General features: G+C 35.6%; 1 protein-coding gene across 1 annotated transcript; it reads left to right on the top strand.

Moving 5' to 3' along the window:
- The first annotated feature begins 2,605 nt into the window (after positions 1-2,605).
- On the top strand, positions 2,606-22,725 carry LOC123535003 (uncharacterized). Its single transcript, XM_053519266.1, has 9 exons — positions 2,606-2,799; positions 3,131-3,342; positions 4,383-4,477; positions 9,408-9,524; positions 10,939-11,017; positions 11,532-11,660; positions 12,639-12,771; positions 16,851-17,593; positions 22,480-22,725. Exons 2-8 carry the CDS (start codon positions 3,147-3,149, stop codon positions 17,368-17,370), a joined length of 1,269 nt encoding a protein of 422 aa, XP_053375241.1. The 5' UTR covers positions 2,606-2,799; positions 3,131-3,146; the 3' UTR covers positions 17,371-17,593; positions 22,480-22,725.

Raw genomic sequence — 22,725 nt, 5'->3', positions numbered from 1 at the left:
AGGGCATTAATAAAATAATTATACTTTTAGATATAACGCTCATTCAGCATACCTCTGTCCCTCTTTTAACCTTTACCCTGATAAATTTCTAAAATGGACTGGTCAGTCTTTCAATTTCGGCAGTACCACTTGTTTATCAAAGGGGTGTTCATTAAAAATTTACAGACTGAATAGCGAACAGTACCATGATAAGCTTGCAAGGATGTGCAATCTGATCTTCGTCTGTGCTGGTCGCAAAGGCAGAGTCACTTGCTGCCAGCAGGCTAAAGGTTAAACCCCAGTCGAAAAACTAAATACTTTGCGCGCCAAGGCACACATTGTGGTAGACGTGAACCATAGAGGCAAAATTGAAGGGATGGTAAAAATGTTCAAGTGTTAAAAGAAGAGGACAGTGATAGCACAGATGAATCAACTTAGTGAATCAACTTACTTGGACAGCTTTGTTGGAGAGTCACGGAAGACAATTACCTGTGAAATTATTTTGAAAAAGAGCCAATGTTTTCTGACAAGAAGACTTTCTACTAAGTAGAGGAGGAAAATGAGGAGATTGGGCGGAATGATGACAGAGGGATGATGATACAGTACACTAAGAGATTTGTTTTCGTTGGGTTTAACGTCGCCCCGACATAATTATAGGTCATATGGCGTCTTTTCAGCTTTATTGGTGGAGGAAGACCACAGGTGCCCCTCCATGCATTATTTCATCATGATTGGGTACCTCACATAAAGAATTAAACGCCCCGAGTGAGGCTCGAACCCACATCGGTGAGGGGCAAGAGATTTGAAGTCAGCGACCTTAATCACTCAGCCACGGAGGTCCCCAGATTGTGTTTTAGGAGGTGGGGGATGAGGTAACATTTTTCACGGAGTGGAAACGGGGCTTAATGTGGACAGAAAAGAAGATGTGATACTTAGTATTAAGAGACAGCATGGAGAAACTAACAGACAATTCACGACCCACAAAGCAGGGCAATATATACCTTAAGTTCTAGTAGGTCAAAGGAGGACGAAGCAGAATTTATAGAAAGAAATTGTGTGTGTGTCTGTGTCCGTGTGCGATTGCGCGTGAGAGAGAGAGAGACAGACAGACAGAAAGGGAGAGTGGTGGGATTTGGATTGTTGCACTACTCAAATTGTCTCATCATCCCTAATCTGTATTCCAAAATTCGGACACAAAACACGAAGAACAGACATGACGTTACAAGTCAGCTGTGACCTTGACCTATGAACACCGACCATCTTTTGTGCGCTGTCTCATCGCTACGTACCTATATGTCAAGTCTGAAGCTAATACTTTGAATTATTGTTAAGTTGTGCCCTGGACCCAAAATACAAAGGAAAGATTTGACCTTGAAGTGAACTTGACATTTGAAACATCGTACCGATTCATGCACTTTGCACATTGTATCATCGCCATCTACCTCTATGCCATTCTTAAAGTCAATGCCTTGAATAGTTGTTAAATCATGATCTAAACACCAAATATGACGGACGAGACGTACATGCAATAACTTAATACGTCATTTTTGTCAAGACGGCCGTATAAAAAAACGTAGGTAAATTAGCTTCGCCCCTTGAGGCCATGCTTATTAACTAAATGGATTTGAATGATTATTGCTGAAAAATGTTACATTATCTGGCTAGCAATGTTCGGAAAGACGTTTTTTCAAATTTTCCACTCTGTACCATTAGGAAAATGTGGCTAAGACATATGGCAGCCATGTTATTGACGAAACAAAATAATAAATAACTTAAACAATCTGTGAAATTATTTAGAAGTCAATGGAGTGGTTAAGGATGAGATGACGTTCCAGTATGTCTTAAAACACAGCCATAGAATCATGCATCGTTAAGTAGGCTTACAACAAAAAGAAGCCGTAATGGAAAAATATTGTAGACGCGTAGCTTAAAAACTCCAACAAGTATATATTAATTATGTGTAAAATATAGAACAGAGGGGATGGTAAAGGATAGATATAATGCTCGAGTCAACGTAAACAACAGCAGCGCAGACACACACATACACGCACAACACACACACACACACACGCGCACACACACACACACACATATATATATATATATCCAAAATGTACTGTTGTTGAACAATACGGATATATATATATATATATTAGCATTCACGGATAAACAAACAAACAAGATAAGAAAAAAATATTTGTGTGTGGCAGATAAAGCTGTTTGTGACAAGGAGGAGTTCAAAGTTTCGACTATGTACATTAGCAAACAGAGATAACGCCCTCTGGAAGTCAGTTTAGCAAGCAACATTTGTGTATACTGTTTTCCAAAGTTGCTCAGCATTTTCTGACAAACAAGATTTTGAAATACCCATTATATACATACAGCTGCTTTTGCTTATTTATACAACATTCGAATAAAGTTGCACATAACTGCTACTTCCTAAGACAATTAATTGAACTGGTGAAAAACGTATAAATACAAACGTAACACATTAAGCAAATTTTGTAGAACTAATGTTTTATTCCGTAATTGCAACATCTGGAGCTTTTAAAAATTGAAGATGGTTCTTATGTAAGTAAATATTTTAATAGTATGACAAATAATTCAGCGCTGTGTCATTTTCTATTTCTTTTCTTTTTATTTCAGGGTTTTTTATTTTATTTCACCTTATTTTGAGAATGGTAGCTTACTTGAAGTTTTAGCACACGACAAACAATGTTCGAGTAACGATATTCATCTAAGTAGCTTCAGACGCAAAAGAATATTATTTCAGATTGCATCTGCTCTAGATTATCTTCACACACCGGTGCCTGGCTCCAGGTAATAGAGATTGAGATACGCAATAATTATAGTTAAGTCTGTTATAAAAATAAATGTTTACAATTATGATAGAACCATGTCTTATCATTATATCTAAATACGAAAAGATATATCTGAAAAAGCAATCATGTAAATACCTTTGCGATAACATGTGTTTCTAAGGTCGGCGTTTTATGTTTCTAATGAGTCAAGAAACAAAATGCATGTTATGCATACTGTAAACGGTTTGACAGGTTGACTCGTAAGGTTATATTATTATCGTTTTAGTGGTAATGTCTCAAGATTAAAATTTTAATATTTTGATCAATGATACATATGTTGTGATTTTCAGAGGTATAGTCCTGCACATGGATCTTTCAAGCACAAATATTGTTCTAGACAAAAACTGGAATGCAAGGCTGATCGACTTTGGTTTAGGGCGTGAAATGAACGAAGGACAGTCATGGGTTACACAGACAACAAAGTTCGGGAAAAAAGGATATTGGCCTACAGCCAACTGTTCAAAACTAAGAGTTCATGAGGATTATTACAATTTCGGAGTTGGTAAGATTTTACTTGTTCTTTTGATATGTATCACGGTACCAGAAATGATGTTTTTAAGTATTCACACACACTTTAATGAATGCTTTATTCTCAACACACTGTACATGCAGTTAAAACTGCCCTGAAAACAGCCCTAAAATCTGAAACGAATGAAATATCCTATACAATGAAATCAAAACAATATACAATCTGGATGGTGTTTCAGTTTACACTGAGAGTTAGAAAGACGATTTAAAGGTTGACTATGTTTATCGTACTATGATGGATTCCAATTCGTGTTGGTATCTTAAAGGAAACGAGGATACTGATATTTAAGCAAAGAAATCCTTTCATTACCAGAATCTAATTCGAAATTATCATATATTGATTTCTTCTTACGCCTTGTCTCATACTGTAAAATTAATTCCGTATGAAGCAAATCATTCCACGTATAATAGATCAGGATTTAGTAGGTGGGCAGTTTCGGCTATTTCAAATTAAAATTTAGTGTCCTGAAACCGATATTAAACACGTTTTTGACATTATAAACGACTGAATTAGCACGTCCATGCATTTTGCGTGACAGTGTCACACTATCGTGTGTTTTCAATCCTCTTAGAAAGTGTGTTTTATATATTTTTCATAAATTATTTCAATATTTATAGTTTGCCATGATTTATCAGCCCGACTCCTAACGATTCTGTTTAACTCAATGAAATGTTTGTATACATCATCAACACGAATAATTAAATCTGTTAAAAACTCCTTTGGGAGCATACAAGTAAACCAAGAAACATACAAGCAGACTCCGTTTAAGCCTGATAATGAGAGGTGATGAAATCTGCAACACCCTGCACGCCCCCTTAAACTGTTATATATTCTTTTTATTCGTATCAAAAGAAATAATAAATTTTCTCTCTTTCGTTAAAAGGTGTACGGCGCGAAATAATTATAATAACACAAATGTTTTGAAAAAGAAATACCTATGAAAAAGTAAAGTATAATAGTTGTCAAGTCATTAACTAATTTAATTTGTGAATAAATATAGTCATCTTTTTCAGTAATAAGAGAACTTCTTACGGGAGTGGCGCCATTCATTTACGAAGACAATCAGCTTAGAAAATCAAGCGAAATGATCATTGAAATGCAACTGCAGGTACATCCATATTGTGTATTGATATATTTTATGTATATATAGCGTCAAATTAATTTACATGTAAAATTTGAAAGTTGTTTCATTACAAATTACTATATCAAATATAGCACTTTATCCTACCTTTATGCTAAATTAAGGCAAAAACCAAGGGATATGATAAATTTTGCTTTATCAGTCAGTGAATTGATAAATCTTGCCGGACTTCTTTTTTTATTTTTAGCTCTCCTGAGCACGAAGTGCTCAAAGGTAAGCTTTTGTGATCGCCATGTGTCCGTCGTCCGTCCGTCCGTCGTCGTCAACAATTTGACTGTTAACACTCTAGAGGTCACAATTTTTGCCCTATCTTAATGAAACTTAGTCAGAATGTTACTCTCAATTAAATCTTGGATGAGTTTGATATTGGGTCATCTGGGATCAAAAACTAGGTCACCAGGTCAAATCAAAGGAAAAGCTTGTTAACGCTCTACATGTCACAATTTTGGCCCAATTTTAATGAAACTTGGTCAGAATGTTACCCTCAATAAAATCTTGGACGAATTCGATATTGGGTCATCTGGGGTCAAAAACTAGGTCACCAGGTCAAATCAAAGGAAAAGCTTGTTAACACTGTAGAGGCCACCTTTATGACTTCTTCATCATGAAACCTGGTCAGAATGTTGATCTTAAGGTCAAGTTCGAATCTGGGTCATGTGGGGTAAAAAAGTAGGTCACCAGGTCAAATCAAAGGAAAAGTTAGTTAACACTTTAGAGGCCACATTTATGACCATATCTTAATGAAACTTGGTCAGAATGTTAATCTTGATGATCTCAAGGTCCAGTGTGAATCTGGGTCATGTAGGATCAAAAAACTAGGTCACCAGGTCAAATCAAAGGAAAAGCTAGTTAACACTGTAGAGGCCACATGTATGACCATATTTTAATGAAACTAAGTCAGAATGTTAACCTTGATGATCTATAGTTCATGTTCAAATCTAGGTCAGATGGGATAAAAAACTAGGTCACTAGGTCAAATCAAAGGAAAAGCTTGTTAACATTCTAGAGGCCACATTTATGGCTGTATCTTCATGAAACTTGGTCAGAATGTTAATCTTGATGATCTTTAGGTCAAGTTCGAATCTGGGTCATGTGGGGTAAAAAACTAGGTCACCGGGTCAAATCAAAGGAAAAGCTAGTTAACACTTTAGAGGCCACATTTATGACCATATCTTAATGAGACTTGGTCAGAATGTTAATCTTGATGATCTTTAGGTCAGTAGGTCAGGTGAGCAATACAGGGCCTTCATGGCCCTCTTGTTTGTTTTAAAACGACATCATCATGTGTAAACAGTTTATAATAACTGCTAAAAGACATATTTATGCAATTAATTGTATAAACGCGCTTTTATTAGATACGTGTACTATGTCACTATTGTATAGAGTATGCATACCGAATGTGCAAATACCACAAACAGGTTTTATAATGAAAACACTCGGAGCAACATCTACAGCGTCTGTACGGGGTTGTAGCTTTCTGTACTTTCTGCACTTAAATCAAGGTATATATTGCATCTGGAATGAATAAAATCATCGAGGAAACGGACTGCATTTTTTCTGACAAGCGGAGTTCTGGTGTGTATACATGTCACGTGTAACGTTTGCATGGCGAGAATGGGTATCCGACGTACAATTGAACTTCGGATGAAACTGCACTTAAAATTATTCATTCCTGTTCAGCAGAACAGAAAGGTCTGGTACAAAACAAAACAATGCTAGCTTTGTTTTTCTGCTTTTATAAAAATGGGAGGGGGTATTAAATTTTTAATTTCTACGAAAGGCAGACTCAAATCTAGCTGGTGGTAGATATTGAATTATAATTAAAATGATTTTAGATCAAAAGGAAAGATAAAACGAATATTAGGTTACTGTCTTATAGCTTTAAATTTATCAATTTCGTCTACGAAAAAATGTCGCGGCGAGAGCCTCGACCTGTATATTTTCTTCGACCCACTTAATAAATGTAAATTTATAAGACAGTGACCTTATACTCTCTCTCTCCCTCTCTCTCTCTCTCTCTCTCTTTATATATATATATTTATTCTTAACATCCTTGTAAAGTGCTCTCCAATTTCTTTATGGCTCTTAGCCTGTTATATGTTTTATGATAAACACAGATGTTACCATTGGTGATGAAGTGTGTCATACATATATTCAGGATTCCAAAGTTAAATTACAAATTGCCCGTAAAACAATTAACTTTTTTACTTTTAACAATAACACAAACGATTTAAGCATATTTGATGGAGTCCTTATTGGCAATACATTTTAAAATAACCATTTACTTGAACAATTGTAGGAAAAAATATTTAGTATATACTAATTTGTTTTAGCTCGATTATGATGAAAGCTTTAACCTTATTTGAACAACTCTCGAGTCCGTCTCCTGGAAAAACCAGTACTATTGTCATATGAGAAGTCATTGTCGTGACCCAAGTGGGGCCCGAACCCATTACCCCTGAATTTAGCGGCCGACACCTTATCCACTAGATTACCGAAATATTATTTGACAACATTCTACCATGAAGTCAAACTTTTGGCAAATCTGCCCCCTTTTTGCTACTAAGGTAGCTATCTGGCAGATTTTTTTGCAGTAGCTCTAACGTATATATAATTCAAATTGAACAAATATTTTTTAAAAATTGTTATATATAATAAATCGAAAACAAAGTTTTCTCAAAGAACCAGAGAGTTTTGGTAGAATGAAATGCATTTTCTAAAAGAGAAAATTAACTGACAGTATAAATCCGCAAAAAGTTACAACAAAAAATGGCAGGCTAAAAAGCAACATGTGCTTCGCAATTAACATCCATCAAGCTATGCTACCTTTTGTTACATAAGAAGAAGTTGAGCACTTTAAGGATACAAACAATGTGGTCCCAGTAACCCTTTAGACAACAAAATCAATCAGAGAGGAATAGCAGTCCTCGAGAGAGCTCTAGGCTCTAGACTCCAACACAAGTCCTATAAAGCTCAAGGCTCTAAATTTAACACAAATTGTTACAAAAAACGGATTTGGTTTTAGGGGAAGCGTTCAATTTAAATTTGATGAAACATTGCTGGCTAAATCCCCCGAAATAATCTTGGGTGATGAATGAGCAGAGGAATTGCCTAAACCAATTAGACGGAAATTTCCAAAACGACGAGTATTAGTCAGCAATATTGATGAAATTTGGTCAGCTGATATAGTTGAGATGCAGGCGTTTTTTAAGGACAAGAAAGGTTTAAAGTACTTACTAACTGTGATAAATATTTTAGTAAGTATGCTTGAATTATTCCATTTAAAGATAAAACTGGAGAATCTATTAGAGAAGAAATTGATAGAATAGTTTTTAAAGGAAGAAAAACTGAATTTTTTTTTATAATGATTCCCGTTGCTAGGCAACCATCGGAGATGCTCCGCAGGTCCTTGGCCACGGCAACTTTCAAGTCTTCTAGATTATCGAAACGAACTCCGCGTAGCGGCATTTTTAATTTGGTGAACAAGTCATAGTCACATGGACTTAAGTCTTGAGAATAGGCGGATGTGATAATATTTCCTATTTATATTTCCTAAATAGTGACGTCACCGGGTCTGATTTATGCGGCGTCGCGTTGTCATGAATCAACACTACTCCCGCATTTAAGAGATTTCAGATCTCCCTGTTTTCGTCGGAATTTTGCAGGCCTTGGTGACCTAGGAGTGTGCCATTCGGAAGATTGCGATTTCAATTCAGGTTCATAGATTCGTAACCACGTCTCATCTATTGCAACAATTTTCATACCGCTTCAAGTGTTTTTCTGCAACTACTACCCTGTTTGTCATTTGGTCCCGATTCAAGTGATGAGGGACCCACCTCGCGGAAACCCGCCGCATTTTCAAATGCATTGTTGATATCGTATGAACTGAGCCATGAGCAATTCCAACACCCTCAGCTAACTCTGTATAACGTCTATCTTCATCCAAAAATTTCTTTACTTTTTCAACATGAAACTTGTCTGTAGCCTCGATCGGTCGTCCGCTATAAACGGTATTAAATGACACTGCAGATCCAACATAAGCTTCTGATAAATTTTAATGGATTTCCTTTCCTGTTTTCCCTCGCAAAAACTCCTTTTTTATGTACGCACGCTGTTCAGCTTGACTTACCGCAGCCATGACGCTAAAGCGACGTCAAAATGACGTCATACCGTGATGACGTCATATGACGCACATGCACGTATTCGGTGTCAATTAACAGCGTATTAGTTAATGGCAATGCGTGTCATGTTTTATAACTTTGCGATATAGGATGAAAAAGATATAGGACCATTAACAGAACTTACTGGATGACCCTCGTAGTAACATTAAACAATGATGATTAAATTTTAAAATATTTAAAAAAGCAACAGAACAGAAACGTCAGATCAGTCAGTTACACACTTAACTAAATTGCAGTTGCTTATAGAAAGTTTTAACTTTTGTGGAAGAGTAAACACTACATTACAAATTACAGCTAATTTATGGGTTGCTCGGCTGCTTTAGCACTAGTTCCTGCTATTTCTATATTTGTTGCATCTCTGCTGCAGTTTTTCTATGATCTAAATAGATTTCAAGGTATTTATTTCTGGTCCATTGAGTTTGGTGATTCCATTAAGAATTATTTTACAATTTAGTTCCACTCAAGCCCGTTGCTCCGTCGTTTATATAAGTGAACGACTGTTGAAAAAGACGTTAAATCCGAACACACACATACACACACGCACGCACGCACACACACACACACACACACACACACACACGCGCGCGCGCGCACACACACACACACACACACAAGCCGTTGCTGTGAGTTGACTAGAGAAGTGCTACGTATTTCATTACTTTTTATGATTCTCCGTTTTTGTGTTTGATTAATCTTTTCTATAACTCTTATTTCAGAAAAACATTTGGACAGATTTAAAAGAAGCGTCGAGCCTTATCAAACTCTCAACAAAATGTTTAAAAAGCAGGGAAGATAAAAACGTTTCTTCTGCAGACATAGTGAAAGAAATTAAAGTATGTTCTTTTTGCATATCATTCAATCTTTATGTTGTGTTTAGGGTTGTACCGACACAATATTTGTAATATGGTGGCTTTTCAAACTGCTAGTATTGATTGTTGAGGAGTACCCTGTTTTATGCATGGGAAGGAAAAATGTTTTCAATGTAAAATATGATTATGACCTATTCATTGACTACTATTCAATAATCATTGCAATACTAACTGAAGTTGTATCTTCATATGATTATAGTCTAACATTTTTTATTTCAATGATTAAAGTTATTGAAAGTCTGTTATAGTTATTTAAAATGGGTAGGGACTTCAATAATAGTTGTAGATGTCAAATTGCACTAACCCATAAAAATAAATGCCTTTCCCACTTAACTTGTGGAAAACATGTATTAATTACTTGGAAGGTTGCGTGGGAAGGGGGTGAGTGGCGTGCGTGTACCTTTTCGTTCTTTGTCCCTAACCGTACTATGTCGCTAGATTCTGAACCAGTACAAATCTGTGCTCCGCACTTGCCCGCTTCCCCACAATCAGAATCCATCGACACTCTTTGTGCCGTAAGAATGCCGATCACAATTCATTAACATGTTGGAAACGATGTAATTTTTACATTGTCAATTGTCATATGAAATTTTATGAAACTAATGAACAACTACTTCGACCTAAATCCAAGTGCCATTTTAGAGAATTTCATTCTAGGTAAAAAGAACTGTCTGATATTCATCCTCGTATTTTGTTCCAGACGACCAAGAATGTTGTCAGCAATTAACGCCTACATTGTACATTTTTTACTAAATTGTAAAGTATTAAAGCTTAAACGTTGACTCCTTCTGTTGAACAACATTCGATCACTAACTACATCACTATTCTATTTTATTTGACAGTTCATATGGATGATCAGCAAATATAACTTCTAACTATGTATTTGATTTCAAAACTACATAAGCAAACATATTACCGTGTTTCTTGTTTCAGTTATCTCCCTTTTTATTTTTATACAGGTAATACTTCTAACAGTATCGAATATTTATAATTACTCTATTTGATGTGAGAGTTGTCTTAGTAAAGCTAATAATTATTTCAGACACTCATAGAAATTAGAACAAAGCGCCCATAATAGTCACTTACTCGTAGAAATGACCTCATCTCATGTGCACAGGCAAGATATTGAAGCCAAATTTGATAGCAAAAACTTATTTGGATCTGAAGTATATATATACATAATAGTACTTCGAAAGGTGTAAAGCAGAAAATGTACTGTTGAAATACACCATCTTGTGTAGCGAAGTGTTTGCAAAATAGTTGACAAGCGGTCGAGTTTTCGCAGGATCCCATGTTGCTTATCATTCGAGAAGAAAATGATGTTAAAAGACTGTATAAGACATAATGAGATATCAGTTATTGCTTTCTTTGTTTTCAGAAGATGTTTCAAGATCAGTATTCAACACGTAGTACTAGTAACACTAGTACATGTGATTTATGCATTGTTAACCCATCAGGTATGCTTTCAAAGTTCGACCTTTGCATACATTGTAAAAAAACAATTATATTTAAAAATGTTCTATACGATGGAATTTCAGATAGCCAGGGAACTATTACTACATTGCTTTGTCAATTGTTTTATCAAATCTTGGATGGTGAGCAGAGCAAATCATTATATATACATGTAGATAGCTCTTTAAGATGCGGGTGACCAATGTCTCCTTCAGTACCTTTACACGCAAGTGGCAGAGCCAACATGTAAAACGGGCAAGCAATGATCTACAAATTACTTGCACATTAAACCTAAAACACCGTTTTTGCAATCAGGTCAGAGTGCAGTCACTTTCTTCACGAGATGGCAGTCTCACAACAGACATGAACTGTGATTTAATTCTTGCATAGTTCTTTCGCATCTACGGTCAGATTCCAGAATACTTTATCAAATCAGATTGATCAAAATGAAGGAACATATATAGTTAAACATTTCTTTGCTTTCTAATGTCAATAATTTACCATTTTATTGTTGTGTAGTTGATGGAAAACGAGCTCCTCCGCATCAGTGTTCAGAAAGAGTGAACGTATGTACTTCATGCATGAGAAATTCGCACGTAAATCCGATCAGATGTCCAACATGCAATGAAACGGTTTTTCCAAAAATCGGTATACTAGTATTGTTTTATTTACCTTTTTCAATGATAATTTGTTCACTCCTTAAAGTTTTAAATAAAGAGTAACAGAGTTAATGACACTATTTACTGTTCGTCAGAATTGTCATATTTATCTATGCTTGCTCTCTAGCACAAACATTTCCTTACCTATCCCAGTCATATTTAGCCAGAAATCGTATGAACGTAAGATGTACGATTATTAGGAAAATGAAATTAGTCGAACAAATCTTCTATGACTTATATCTATCAAACAATGCCGTCTTTTCACTTTAATTACACTTTAACATCGTTATCTTCATCTTTCACAAGTTTCGTTATTTGGTATTCCAGGATTTGTCTTCTCACATTTTTATTTTGTTCTTTTTTGTTGTTGTTGTTTTTTCCTCGAAAGAATCTGCCGATAGAAATTTTGACGCATTTGAATGACGCCTGGAATGCTATGATACCTGGCAACCAATGTAAAATCGAAGTTTTGAAAATTAGTTAATATGTCTAAATTAATATATTAGTGCAGTGTGATTATGAACCATTTTAAAGTATGTGGTGGTCAACGGCTATTTGCCCATGACCAAAATGATGTGTTTCAATTTTATTTACACATTAGCTAGGTGAATTCCAATACACCCTTGATCAGACTGTAGGTATGACCCAGGGAAGTGACTTCGCCACTGTACAATGAACTATGAAATGGGTTTTACATCCAAGATGACTGTTTAAGACTAACTGACTAGGTTGAATGTCCTTGTCAAAACTTCAATAATTTTCTCCTAAGTATTTCGTGTACAAATGAATTTCCAAACGGTTTATATTATGAACTTAACAGTTTCAAGGATCAGTACGAAAGACCCGTGGTGACATTTCAACTTCAATATTTCACGCTTTCTGCTTCATGATAGAGCATGGAGGCAAAAATGTTCTATTTAACCTCCTGTAGGAAGGAATTATTACTAAACCTGCCCTTTCTTAACAGGACACACATATGCAGCAGTTTTGATTGCTGGGAATGATGACGAGAATGAAGGGTTGGCTAAGTCTTTCAGAAGTGACGTCTTGGCTTTAAAGGATGTTCTGTCTTCTAAGTGTCCTTGTGTAATTGGAATAAGGTAAATCAGCTTCATCATAATTTTTATTATTTGTGACGATTAACATTACACGTCTGGATTAAGAAATTTACTTGAACTTTTGCTTGTTTCAAAGATATCGGGACGAAATAAAAAAAAATCTTGAAATGTTGCAAGGCTTGTTTTCAGCGTGTCAAATTATTAATTTGATGTGGAATGTGCGCCTGACTTTGAGCTTATTACTATTCATATTGGATAATTTGTCTTCAAAAGAAAAAAACGGGTGACTATGATATACAGACACAGCCTTTGTAGAAAATCCCACCGATTGCCATTACACCGTTTTTAAATCTTTGTAGTCGTATTTACCTGTATTTATTAATCGTCGACCAGTGTGAATTAAATCGTTACTGGCTACGTATAATCCGAGTGTTTATGCAAAAGGCTGGTCTATCTAAATCTAAATCTATATAAACAAGATATTACCCTTTAATCGGAGACATTTTGAGTGTCAAGAAAAATAACTGACAAAATTTTTAATATCGTTTTTAGGAACACACTAAGGAAATTACATTAAAGTTGAAATTTGATTCTAAATCAAGTTAAAGTGAAGCACATACTGCGTAAATAGTAATGTCATTACCGACATCAGCATGTAACGTAATGTTCACTCATTCTCAAACTACAGCTCTGCATCATTCTGTCTAAAGTACACCTACAATTAACGCTACGCTTTGGATCTGAAGAAGTGCTATTGATAGCCTCGTTCTGACGACCCTTCCTGCTGGCCAGTCAGAGCCTTGCTTTCAACATTTTGGAAGTGAACGTAGAAGTTTAAAAAGCTATATTTAGCCTAGGTTTTTCATGTTTATAATTCTTATGACGACCACATTATGACTGCGCCCTCGTGTTTTGGGAAGGTACGGACTTGATTTCGCAAGGGGAGAATATGTGTCAAGCAGCCGGTTAGCTCAGTCGGTTGAGCTCTCGCTCTGTATGCGAGGGGTCACGGGTCCGTGCCCCGAACAGACTGCACATTTTCCCACCCTGTGACATCGATGTGGGTTCGAGCCTCACTCGGGGCGTTGAATTCTTCATGTGAGGAAGCCATCCAGCTGGCTTACGTAAGGTCGGTGGTTCTACCCAGGTGCCCGCTCGTTATGAAATAATGCAAGGAGGGGCACCTTGGGTCTTCCTTCATCATTAAAGCTGGAAAGTCGCCATATGACCTATCATGTGTCGGTGCGACGTTAAATCCAACAAAAAAATCAAAACAAAAAGAAACTAGATTTGCAAAAACTAAAATAGCAATATCGGAAATACAAATAATTTACAGAAAAATGAATGTGAATTGGTCATCTTCCGATCATCCTTTAGAAGGTCAAGTACATCAGTCAGATTGATCTCTGCATGCTACACACATTTTCGATGGCCGGGTAATCTATCACGCGAAATTGATATATCGTTGGTATGTAGATGCTTTACAGTTGATTTCATATATCCTGCATTTACGCTACTGCTCGTGTTTGTCTTCCGTCGGCGTTTACGGCGTCTTTTATCAAAGCGGTTTTGTGTTCATCTCAGGGGCGTGATATCTGATTGAGAAAAATTTACCACAAATAAACTGCGTTTACGTGAACTGTCCAACAACTAATGATTATTTGAAATTTGGCACCGTGACGTCATAATCATGTACGCTAAAGTAAATATGAACCTTCAACAGAAAGGTAGACGACATGCTGTGTTCACAGTTTTAAGATGAATCGTGTGTTGTTTAAACCGTTCGCATACATCGGACTTCAGTAAAACGTAGAAGCATTTTTAGCGCATCTACACCAGAGTTTCAGGGTGAGCTATTTTGATGGGGCTCTGTTCCCAACTTCTTCTCATGAACCGCTCGGTGGATATTTAAACAAATTTGTTCCGTAAAGTCCTATCTTCATTTTTATATGGTTCCAATTGACTGATTTTAGGGTCCCTCAGAGGTAAAAATGGAAAACACGACTTCTCTCTTGAACTATACTGGGGGTCATCACTTGGTCTGTAGCATCGTTATAAGGTCCTCTCTCAAATTTTTTTCAGATGATTCCTCTTGACTGATTTTAGCGGCTGCCAGGGTGGAAACTATAAAATAATTAAAAAAAAAAACTTTTTACTAAACTCATCTGTTATTATTAGTGTGACATACATACATTTGTATATTCAAGGTCAAAAAATCAGTCTCAAGTGAGCGACTTAGGGCCAATAAAGTAATCATAAATCTATTTTTTAGAAACATTTTTATTTCTTAAATATGAACAAAATACAAACATGTGTACAAATACTGCAATCGGTTTTCAATAAAGAGATGATTTATTCCCAGTGTCTACAATTTATTGGAAGCCCGTCCGCTTAGCTCGGTAGGGAGAGCGTTGGTCTACGGATCGCGGGGTAGTGAGTTTGATTCCCGGGCGGGGCGTATGTTTTGATAAAAGACACTGTGTCTGAAATCATTCGTCCTTTACCTCTGATTCATGTGGGGAAATTGGCAGTTTCTTGTGGAGAACAGGTTTGTACTGGTACAGAATCCAGGAACACTGGTAAGGTTAACTGCCCGCCGTTACATGACTGAAATACTGTTGAAAAACGTCGTTAAATGAAAACTCAAACAAAAAAAAACAAACAAACAAACAAAAAAGCAAACAACATCGGTTTATTGGAACACCTCTGGACATGATATTTGTTCAGATTCTCCGTCAGTTTATTCTTCAACAGTTTTGATTTTATATATCCTGTAAATCTGAGTTGCGTTGGAACATGTAAAATGGTTTCGTAGTTTATGATAATAGTAGTCATTTTTATGCTCCCTAAAATATTTGGGGGAATACATAGCTTTACGCTTGCCCATAAATTTGAACCACTCAGGATTGTCATTCAGCATACCTGGGACTTCAGACAATAATCGGAGTTAGTTTGACTTAGGTCCTAAAAGTTTGTGTCACATGAATCTCAAAATGTATTTGGCATAAGATTATATGAAACATCACAGAAATTATACTGAGCCATTGAGATTTCACTCATCCAGACCAGAATCTGGGACTTTGACATAGTCGAATTAGTCATGAAAGGTCATGTAAGCCTGTGCCGCACTTATCTTAAAACGTATTTGACCTAGGGTCAGGAAACATAATAGGATTATTATACAGCATGTGATTCAGACGTTGTGCCTGTGCAGTTTTGTTATAGAGTGATAGCCCTTGTTTTAGTCGAAAACATACACACAGGGCATACAAAGTTGAATCGCAATTATCTAAAAATATTTTACTCATGTTATGGTCATTCACCATGAGAAATACTCCTTTGCGCCTAATGGTTTGTGTTGAATATGTCAAACTATTTGACATAAAGTCGTGAAAACCATGTAGAAATATCATTTAGCATGCGAATCGTGAATCTGAGTTTTAATTTTGAATTCACTCTGCAAGACCATTGTTATGGCCGTTGTCTTAATAAAAAAATATACATTAAGGGCATAAAAGTGTGTGCCCCATGCATCTCAAAAAGTATTTGACATAGAGTCATAAAACATTAGAGGATTGTTATATAACATGTGAAGCTGTGCGCATGGTGCTCTGTTTGGTATTTCATTGCATACGTCATATAACATTCAGTGTCGCCATCATATCGTTTATAAAAGACATTATATCAATATGATTCGGAAAACGGCTTCACGAATTTGCGTTGTTATTGGTGTTTATTGTTCCTCCTCGTTCTTATGAGGTATTGTAAATCGTTTACAGCATTTAATTGGGAGAAAAAACAAAATTGCACAAGCCCGTTTTCGTTCATAAGCCAAAGGATTAAAATATTAAGGGATGGTCAATTAGTTAATAATATAGTTCAAAGCGAATTCGTTCGCTTTTTATTATAAGAAAGTCCGGATATAACAAACAAACTTAGCTGCACACGAGGATTTCTCTATAACCAGATTTTACTTATTTGTGGCAATCACTATATTTTATTATATGAGAAACAATGGTCATCTCCATAAAATAATTTGACACAGAGTTGGTTCTGAGATGATATCATCTACTGTCCGTGTATTGCTATTGAAAACATTAATGTTATTTTCTTTTTCAAAGAGACGAAAATATCAAGCTGATTGCTCCTTCTAGCCCAGGAAAGGCAGATAAACTCAATTTACAAGTTCATGAGGCATTTCGTTCTTTGGAATCCAAGCAGAACTTAGGCACACTGTTGGTATACTTCACTGGACATTATTTCCCAGACAAAGGGTTCACTCTTGGTGGTCCAGACGATGTACTTACGTTGACTGAAATACAAGACGAAATAAGAAATATTTACACACAATGGGGGGAAACTGCGAGGATACTTATGTTTCTAGACTGTTGCGAGGCTCCATATGTGCCTAATATTTCAAAACACTATGTAAAAATGATTCAGATTAATGCATGCAGACCGGACGAAAAGTGTTTTCAGTCTGTGTCTGGCAGCAAATTCCGAATTTTCTTTTGTCAAGCTCTAACAAGAAGAGCTTTCAACAAAAAATGTTATAATTTTAATCTTTCCTCTTCGGAGACCGAATGTGAAGACTGTGTGATGTCAGAAGAAATTATTACAGTGCAACAGCTTCAAACATAGATAGAAAAACACATGGACAAATGTTTTAAAGGAAAGGACCCCATACTGTATGTACACGGCGCCACGGCAGATGACTCTTGCATCGGTTACAATGTCGACTTTGTTGTCGACCTGAAATTTTTGTTCAAGGCAGAATCAGGACAAACAACAGATGTTGTTATCAAACATGAAATGTTTTGCGATATCAAGTCCTTAAAGAAACACATACTTGAAACAGTTCTTGGTGAGTACGATCTTTTTTGTTAAATTCAATATCTCACTTATATGCTAGAGAAATAAACTTCTAATAGACTTAAAATATTATCACACCTGCCTTCCTGAACATGTGATAGGGATTAAAGATAAAAACATGTAAAAATACTATAAAAATTAAACTTTCTTGCAAATAAACGCTAAAAAATGTTAATCAGTTTAGCAAAATATAAGTGGTTGTTATTGCAACTTCCATCATAATCACTTGTCTTGCTTTAAACAGTCATTTTTAGCCTGATAAACCTATATTTATATAGACTTAGGAGTCCTGGCAAGGCACGTCATTACTGTTAATTGAGTATATAAGTATTTAATTGGTTAAAGACAACAGAATTTTCTCTCGTCAATCCGTCCGTCCACACTTTCATGTCAGTACCATAACTCTGCAATCCATCAAGAGATTTTAATGTCACTTGTCACACATGTTCCAAAAAAAATGAGACGACGTATCAAACAACATGTTTAAACAAAATCTTTAAAAAAAGTTTGTACTTTTGTTACTGTAACAGTTACAATTTGGTGTATCAAGGGAAACCTGCATAAGTCTATACAAGAAATTTACACTTCAGTCAAAGCGTGTGTAAAGTCCATTGATGGTTTGTCAGATATATTTGACTGTCCGACTGGATAACGCCAAGGTTGTAACCTTAGCCCTGTTTTATTTGCAATGTTTATCGATGAATTGCATACTATGCTCCGTGAAAATAATGTAAGAGGAATCCAATTATTTCCTGATATTGTTGAAGTGTTCTTGTTAATGTTTGCTGATGACATCCTTTTAATGGCCGATACAATTGTCGGTCTGCAACATCAGTTAAATTATTTACATCAATTTTGTAATAAAAGTAAACTTGTTGTAAATATCACTAAGACAAAAGTTCTAGTATTCAAGCGTGGCGGTCAGTTAGCTCGGAAAGAAAAATGGATGTATAAAGGAAGTCAGCTAGAAATTGTTAATGGTTTTACTTATGTTGGTATTTACTTCACAAATAGATTGTCATTGTTCAGTATGGCCGAGGCAATGTCTGTCAAAGCAAAGAAGGTGCTTTTATACATATAAAATTCATTCCAACATACATCTTGTTTACCATATAATGCATTTTTTAAAGTATTTGATTCAAAGATTTCAGCAATTATGTTGTATGGATCTGAAATTTGGGGTCTTAAAATGCCGAAATATATTGAAACAGTTCAGTTATTCGCTTGTAAACGTTTTTTAAATGTGCATACCAGTGCTTGTAATGATGTAATTCTTGGTGATTTGGGTAGATACCCTATGAGAATTTGTTCATCAAAACGGTGTATCAAATATTGGATTAGGCTGTTAAGTCTTCCAAGAGAAAGATTTACGAGGTTGTGTTATGAAATGTTAGTTTATTATGATAGACTTGGGTATAAGAATTGGGTGACTGATGTAAGAAATAATTTGTATTCAAATGGTTTTGGATATGTATGGGAATCACAGCAAGTTGATAATCCAAAGTTATTTTTGGTACAATATGTCCAGTGCTTTAAAGATCAGTATATTCAAACATGGTGCGCTAGGTGCTCTGACAGTAGTTAATTGCATTATTATTCACAGTTTAAGAATCATTACACTGTTGAGAAATATGTAACTTTAATAGATATAAATAAATTTAGGAAATGTATGGCTAGCTTTAGGAGCTCCTCGCACAATTTGTTAGTGGAAAAAGGAAGACATTTCAATATTTTCAGAGAATATCGTGTATGCCCATTCTGTGAAACTGTTTTAGAAGATGAATATCATTTTATTATGGTATGTCCTTTATATTCTGGTGTCCGTTCAAAATATATCCCAGTGTATTATTTTCAATATCCCTCTATTGATAAATATTTTAATTTAATGTCAACCGAAAACGAAATATTGATACGTAACTTAGCTATGTACATTTATTATTCCTTTAAGGAAAGAAATGCTTACCTGGAAATATTTGCTTAAATTATAACAAGTAATTCAAATATACCATGACGTAGAGTTTGAGAAAGTCATATGTACATGTACTGTTTACTATAACCACATGCACATCGAATGAATTATATGTTGTATATGTTTGTGTATGGGCCGATGGCCTTATTATGCAATAAATATTGAATTGAATTGAATTGATTCAGACTACACCTAAGCTTATTTCGATTGCAAGGGACATGTAGCATACAAACAAACCTCGAACTATAATGTGACATTTTTTACTTGTTTTATAAGAGAATATTTGGTAACGTAAATATACATGTTAGATAATGAGTTTTAGGCTACACTGTTCTGTTAAATTCCTATGTTCTTTTACTTCAAGGATTAAGCAAAATACACAGGTAAAATATAAGTCAAACCAATCCAACTCGTTACGTAATTTTCACTTTCATTTTATTTCAGTCTGATATCATGAAAACGGCGTAATCATTAGTGTTTAACATCCGAACATAAATTATAAGCGTCACAGTATGAAAACGAAAACAGATTTTAATTTGGTGTAGGTAATGCATTTTTCTCGTGAGCTAAAGTTATATAGTTATTTGACATGTTCTGCAGAAGATAAAAAACTATAGAATAACAGCTATCAGGTAGATGATTGAATATACAGCATGTATCACAGTGTGAAATCGTGCTCGATTTGTTCACAAAATTTCTTGAAGAAACAAGCACATGAGAATAGATATGAAACGTTTCCCACCGATAAGATCTGATTTGTTTTTAAATTTTGTAGATCTAATTTATTTAACTTTAGATTGTGGTAGATAATAAAATTGCGCTAGTACACTTAAAATTAGCCTGAAACGTTGTGCTCGCCATTACCTGCTATCCGGTACCTGACGGTGAATGTAATGCACCAAAAGTGACGTAATTAAGCTATGACGTCATGAGGTGCGAACAAATTATAATGTAGGTCAGTTGGTGACTTTCTTCAGGTACTGCGAAGTGCTCATGACATGATATATCGCGTATTTCACAAGACAGTCTCAAGCATATATTTTCTATTCAAAAATATGTTTCTTTTTGCCATTAAATTATCTTTATGCTTGCAATCATGTCTGAATGACTAAAATACCTCGATTATGCTGTTTTTGAATAGTCGTTGCTTGATACGGACCGTAAGGGAGGTAACTAGAGTCACGATTGGCTAGTTCAAACGAGCCTGCAAACATTTTCATGTTTGTCGTTGACTAACTGTTTAGTTTACCATTCTTTCTGTTTCTGTGTTATCTTCTGTAACTCAAGTGGTTGTGTTGCACAAATTCATACAACCGTCAGTAAAGTCAGCACGGAAAAAATTTAAGGAGACTGTACTGAATTACTAAGGCGGGTTCGGGGTTATTCAGCCGTTTATACCATATGACACACATTACAGTTTCTATTTCGTATTCTAGTGGGTCTAAATATAAATCTGACTGTCCCGCACATTTTCAGGGGTTAATTGTGGAAAAACATCGTACGAATTGATACCAAGTCAAGGTGATCACTCTCAAGTATGCATGGTCGGCTCATGTCGGTCGTTTTCGATGCTGTTCGGCCACTTATAGGGTTTCGGCCACCTTGTCAAAGTTGAAATAAAAAAAAATGCTGTATTGATAAAAACATGTAACCATTCTTTAAATAAAATGAATCAAATTAAGCTTTGAAACATATCTACGTCGTAAATTCGGAAAAAATAAAAATGTCGTATGCCGTAAAAGAATGTAGACGGAAGAACGAAGCTGTAGATAGAGCATGGTCATTATCCTAAATCTTATCAACAAAAGTCGCACTTAGACTTAAATGCTGCTATTTGTTTCTCATTCAATGCAAACGTCACACCGACACAATTATAGCTCCTATGCGACTTTTCTCATTTTGATGGTTGAAAAAGACACCAGGTGCTTTTCCATGCATTATTTCATCACGGACTGACGCTTGGGTAGAACCATAGACCTTTTGTAAACCAGCTGCATGTATGACTTCCTCATATGAAGAATTTAAAGCCCCAGAGAGCCACGAACAAACGTCGGCGAAGGACATGTGTTTCCGTGCCAGCGACCTCAGTTTAACTAGAATATAAAGAAAAATGCGTCAAAGGACTGGTCTTCGCGGTCTCCGGTTGATCCATGACAAATGTATATTTCATAAAAGTGTGATTGTTCAAAGGTTTCTGGGAGATCAAAACATGGTACAAGTCAATCATCCCACTTTTTAACAAGGTGTAGATTTCTAAGTGCTTGTAACTTTTTTCTCTTGCCAAGACTAAAATGATGCTGACTGGACGCAAACTATTAATATACATTACTTGGAAGTGGTATTTTCAGTTTCTTAAGACCATACAAAGGGAAACTTTTCTGCAGCGTTAACCTTGGTTTTCTCTACTGCTGAAATACGCGGAAGTCTAGGTCGAATACTTTGAAGGGATAAACTAAATTTAGTCTGTACACAGACTGTGTACCATATTCCAGCACGATTTTAATTATTTTTAGAATAACCCTCTTACAGGATTTTAGCTTTCCAAAAAAGCACCATCACTATGCTGATCGCAAGATATCGCATTTATAATCTAGATCTCTGTTGCTACACGTAATATTGTTTGTTCTTTGGAATTTGTGTGCATGTTAAGAGTTCCGCTTGGGAATCCGAATTTCTTGCATGTGGCGTTGCCTTGGGATCCGATTTTGTTTTATTTTTGTCTTTCTCTAATCAGTTAAGAAATTGAAATTAGAGAATGTTTTGATTCAAAACATGTAATGCATGTAATTATTCGTCACAGTTAATATTTTTAATATATCTGTGTGGATTGGCTTAAAATTACAATTTGAATAATATGTAAATGATACATAAAGCATATTGACAAATACGTTGTATTTCATTCATTGCAGGTGAGACAGCTTCCGATGGAAAGTTGAAACTGACACCAGTGGAGTTTTCTGATGCGGTCGCTTTACACATTCATGATGGATCAAAACATGGACTAGAGCTCGTATCAATGCAAAAAGTATCATGGGCTTTAGATGGAAAACGGGAAATTGTCGCTTGTTACCGCACACTTCCTAACATACTTAAGGGATTAGTTGTGGTGTTTATCGAAACTACATATATTACTGAGTATCTTAGTAATAAGGGAT

The sequence above is a fragment of the Mercenaria mercenaria genome, chromosome 12, assembly GCF_021730395.1.
Source record: "Mercenaria mercenaria strain notata chromosome 12, MADL_Memer_1, whole genome shotgun sequence".
Taxonomy (NCBI): domain Eukaryota; kingdom Metazoa; phylum Mollusca; class Bivalvia; order Venerida; family Veneridae; genus Mercenaria; species Mercenaria mercenaria.
Note: the sequence above shows the minus strand (reverse complement) of the source record. Positions and strands in the feature narration are given on the sequence as shown.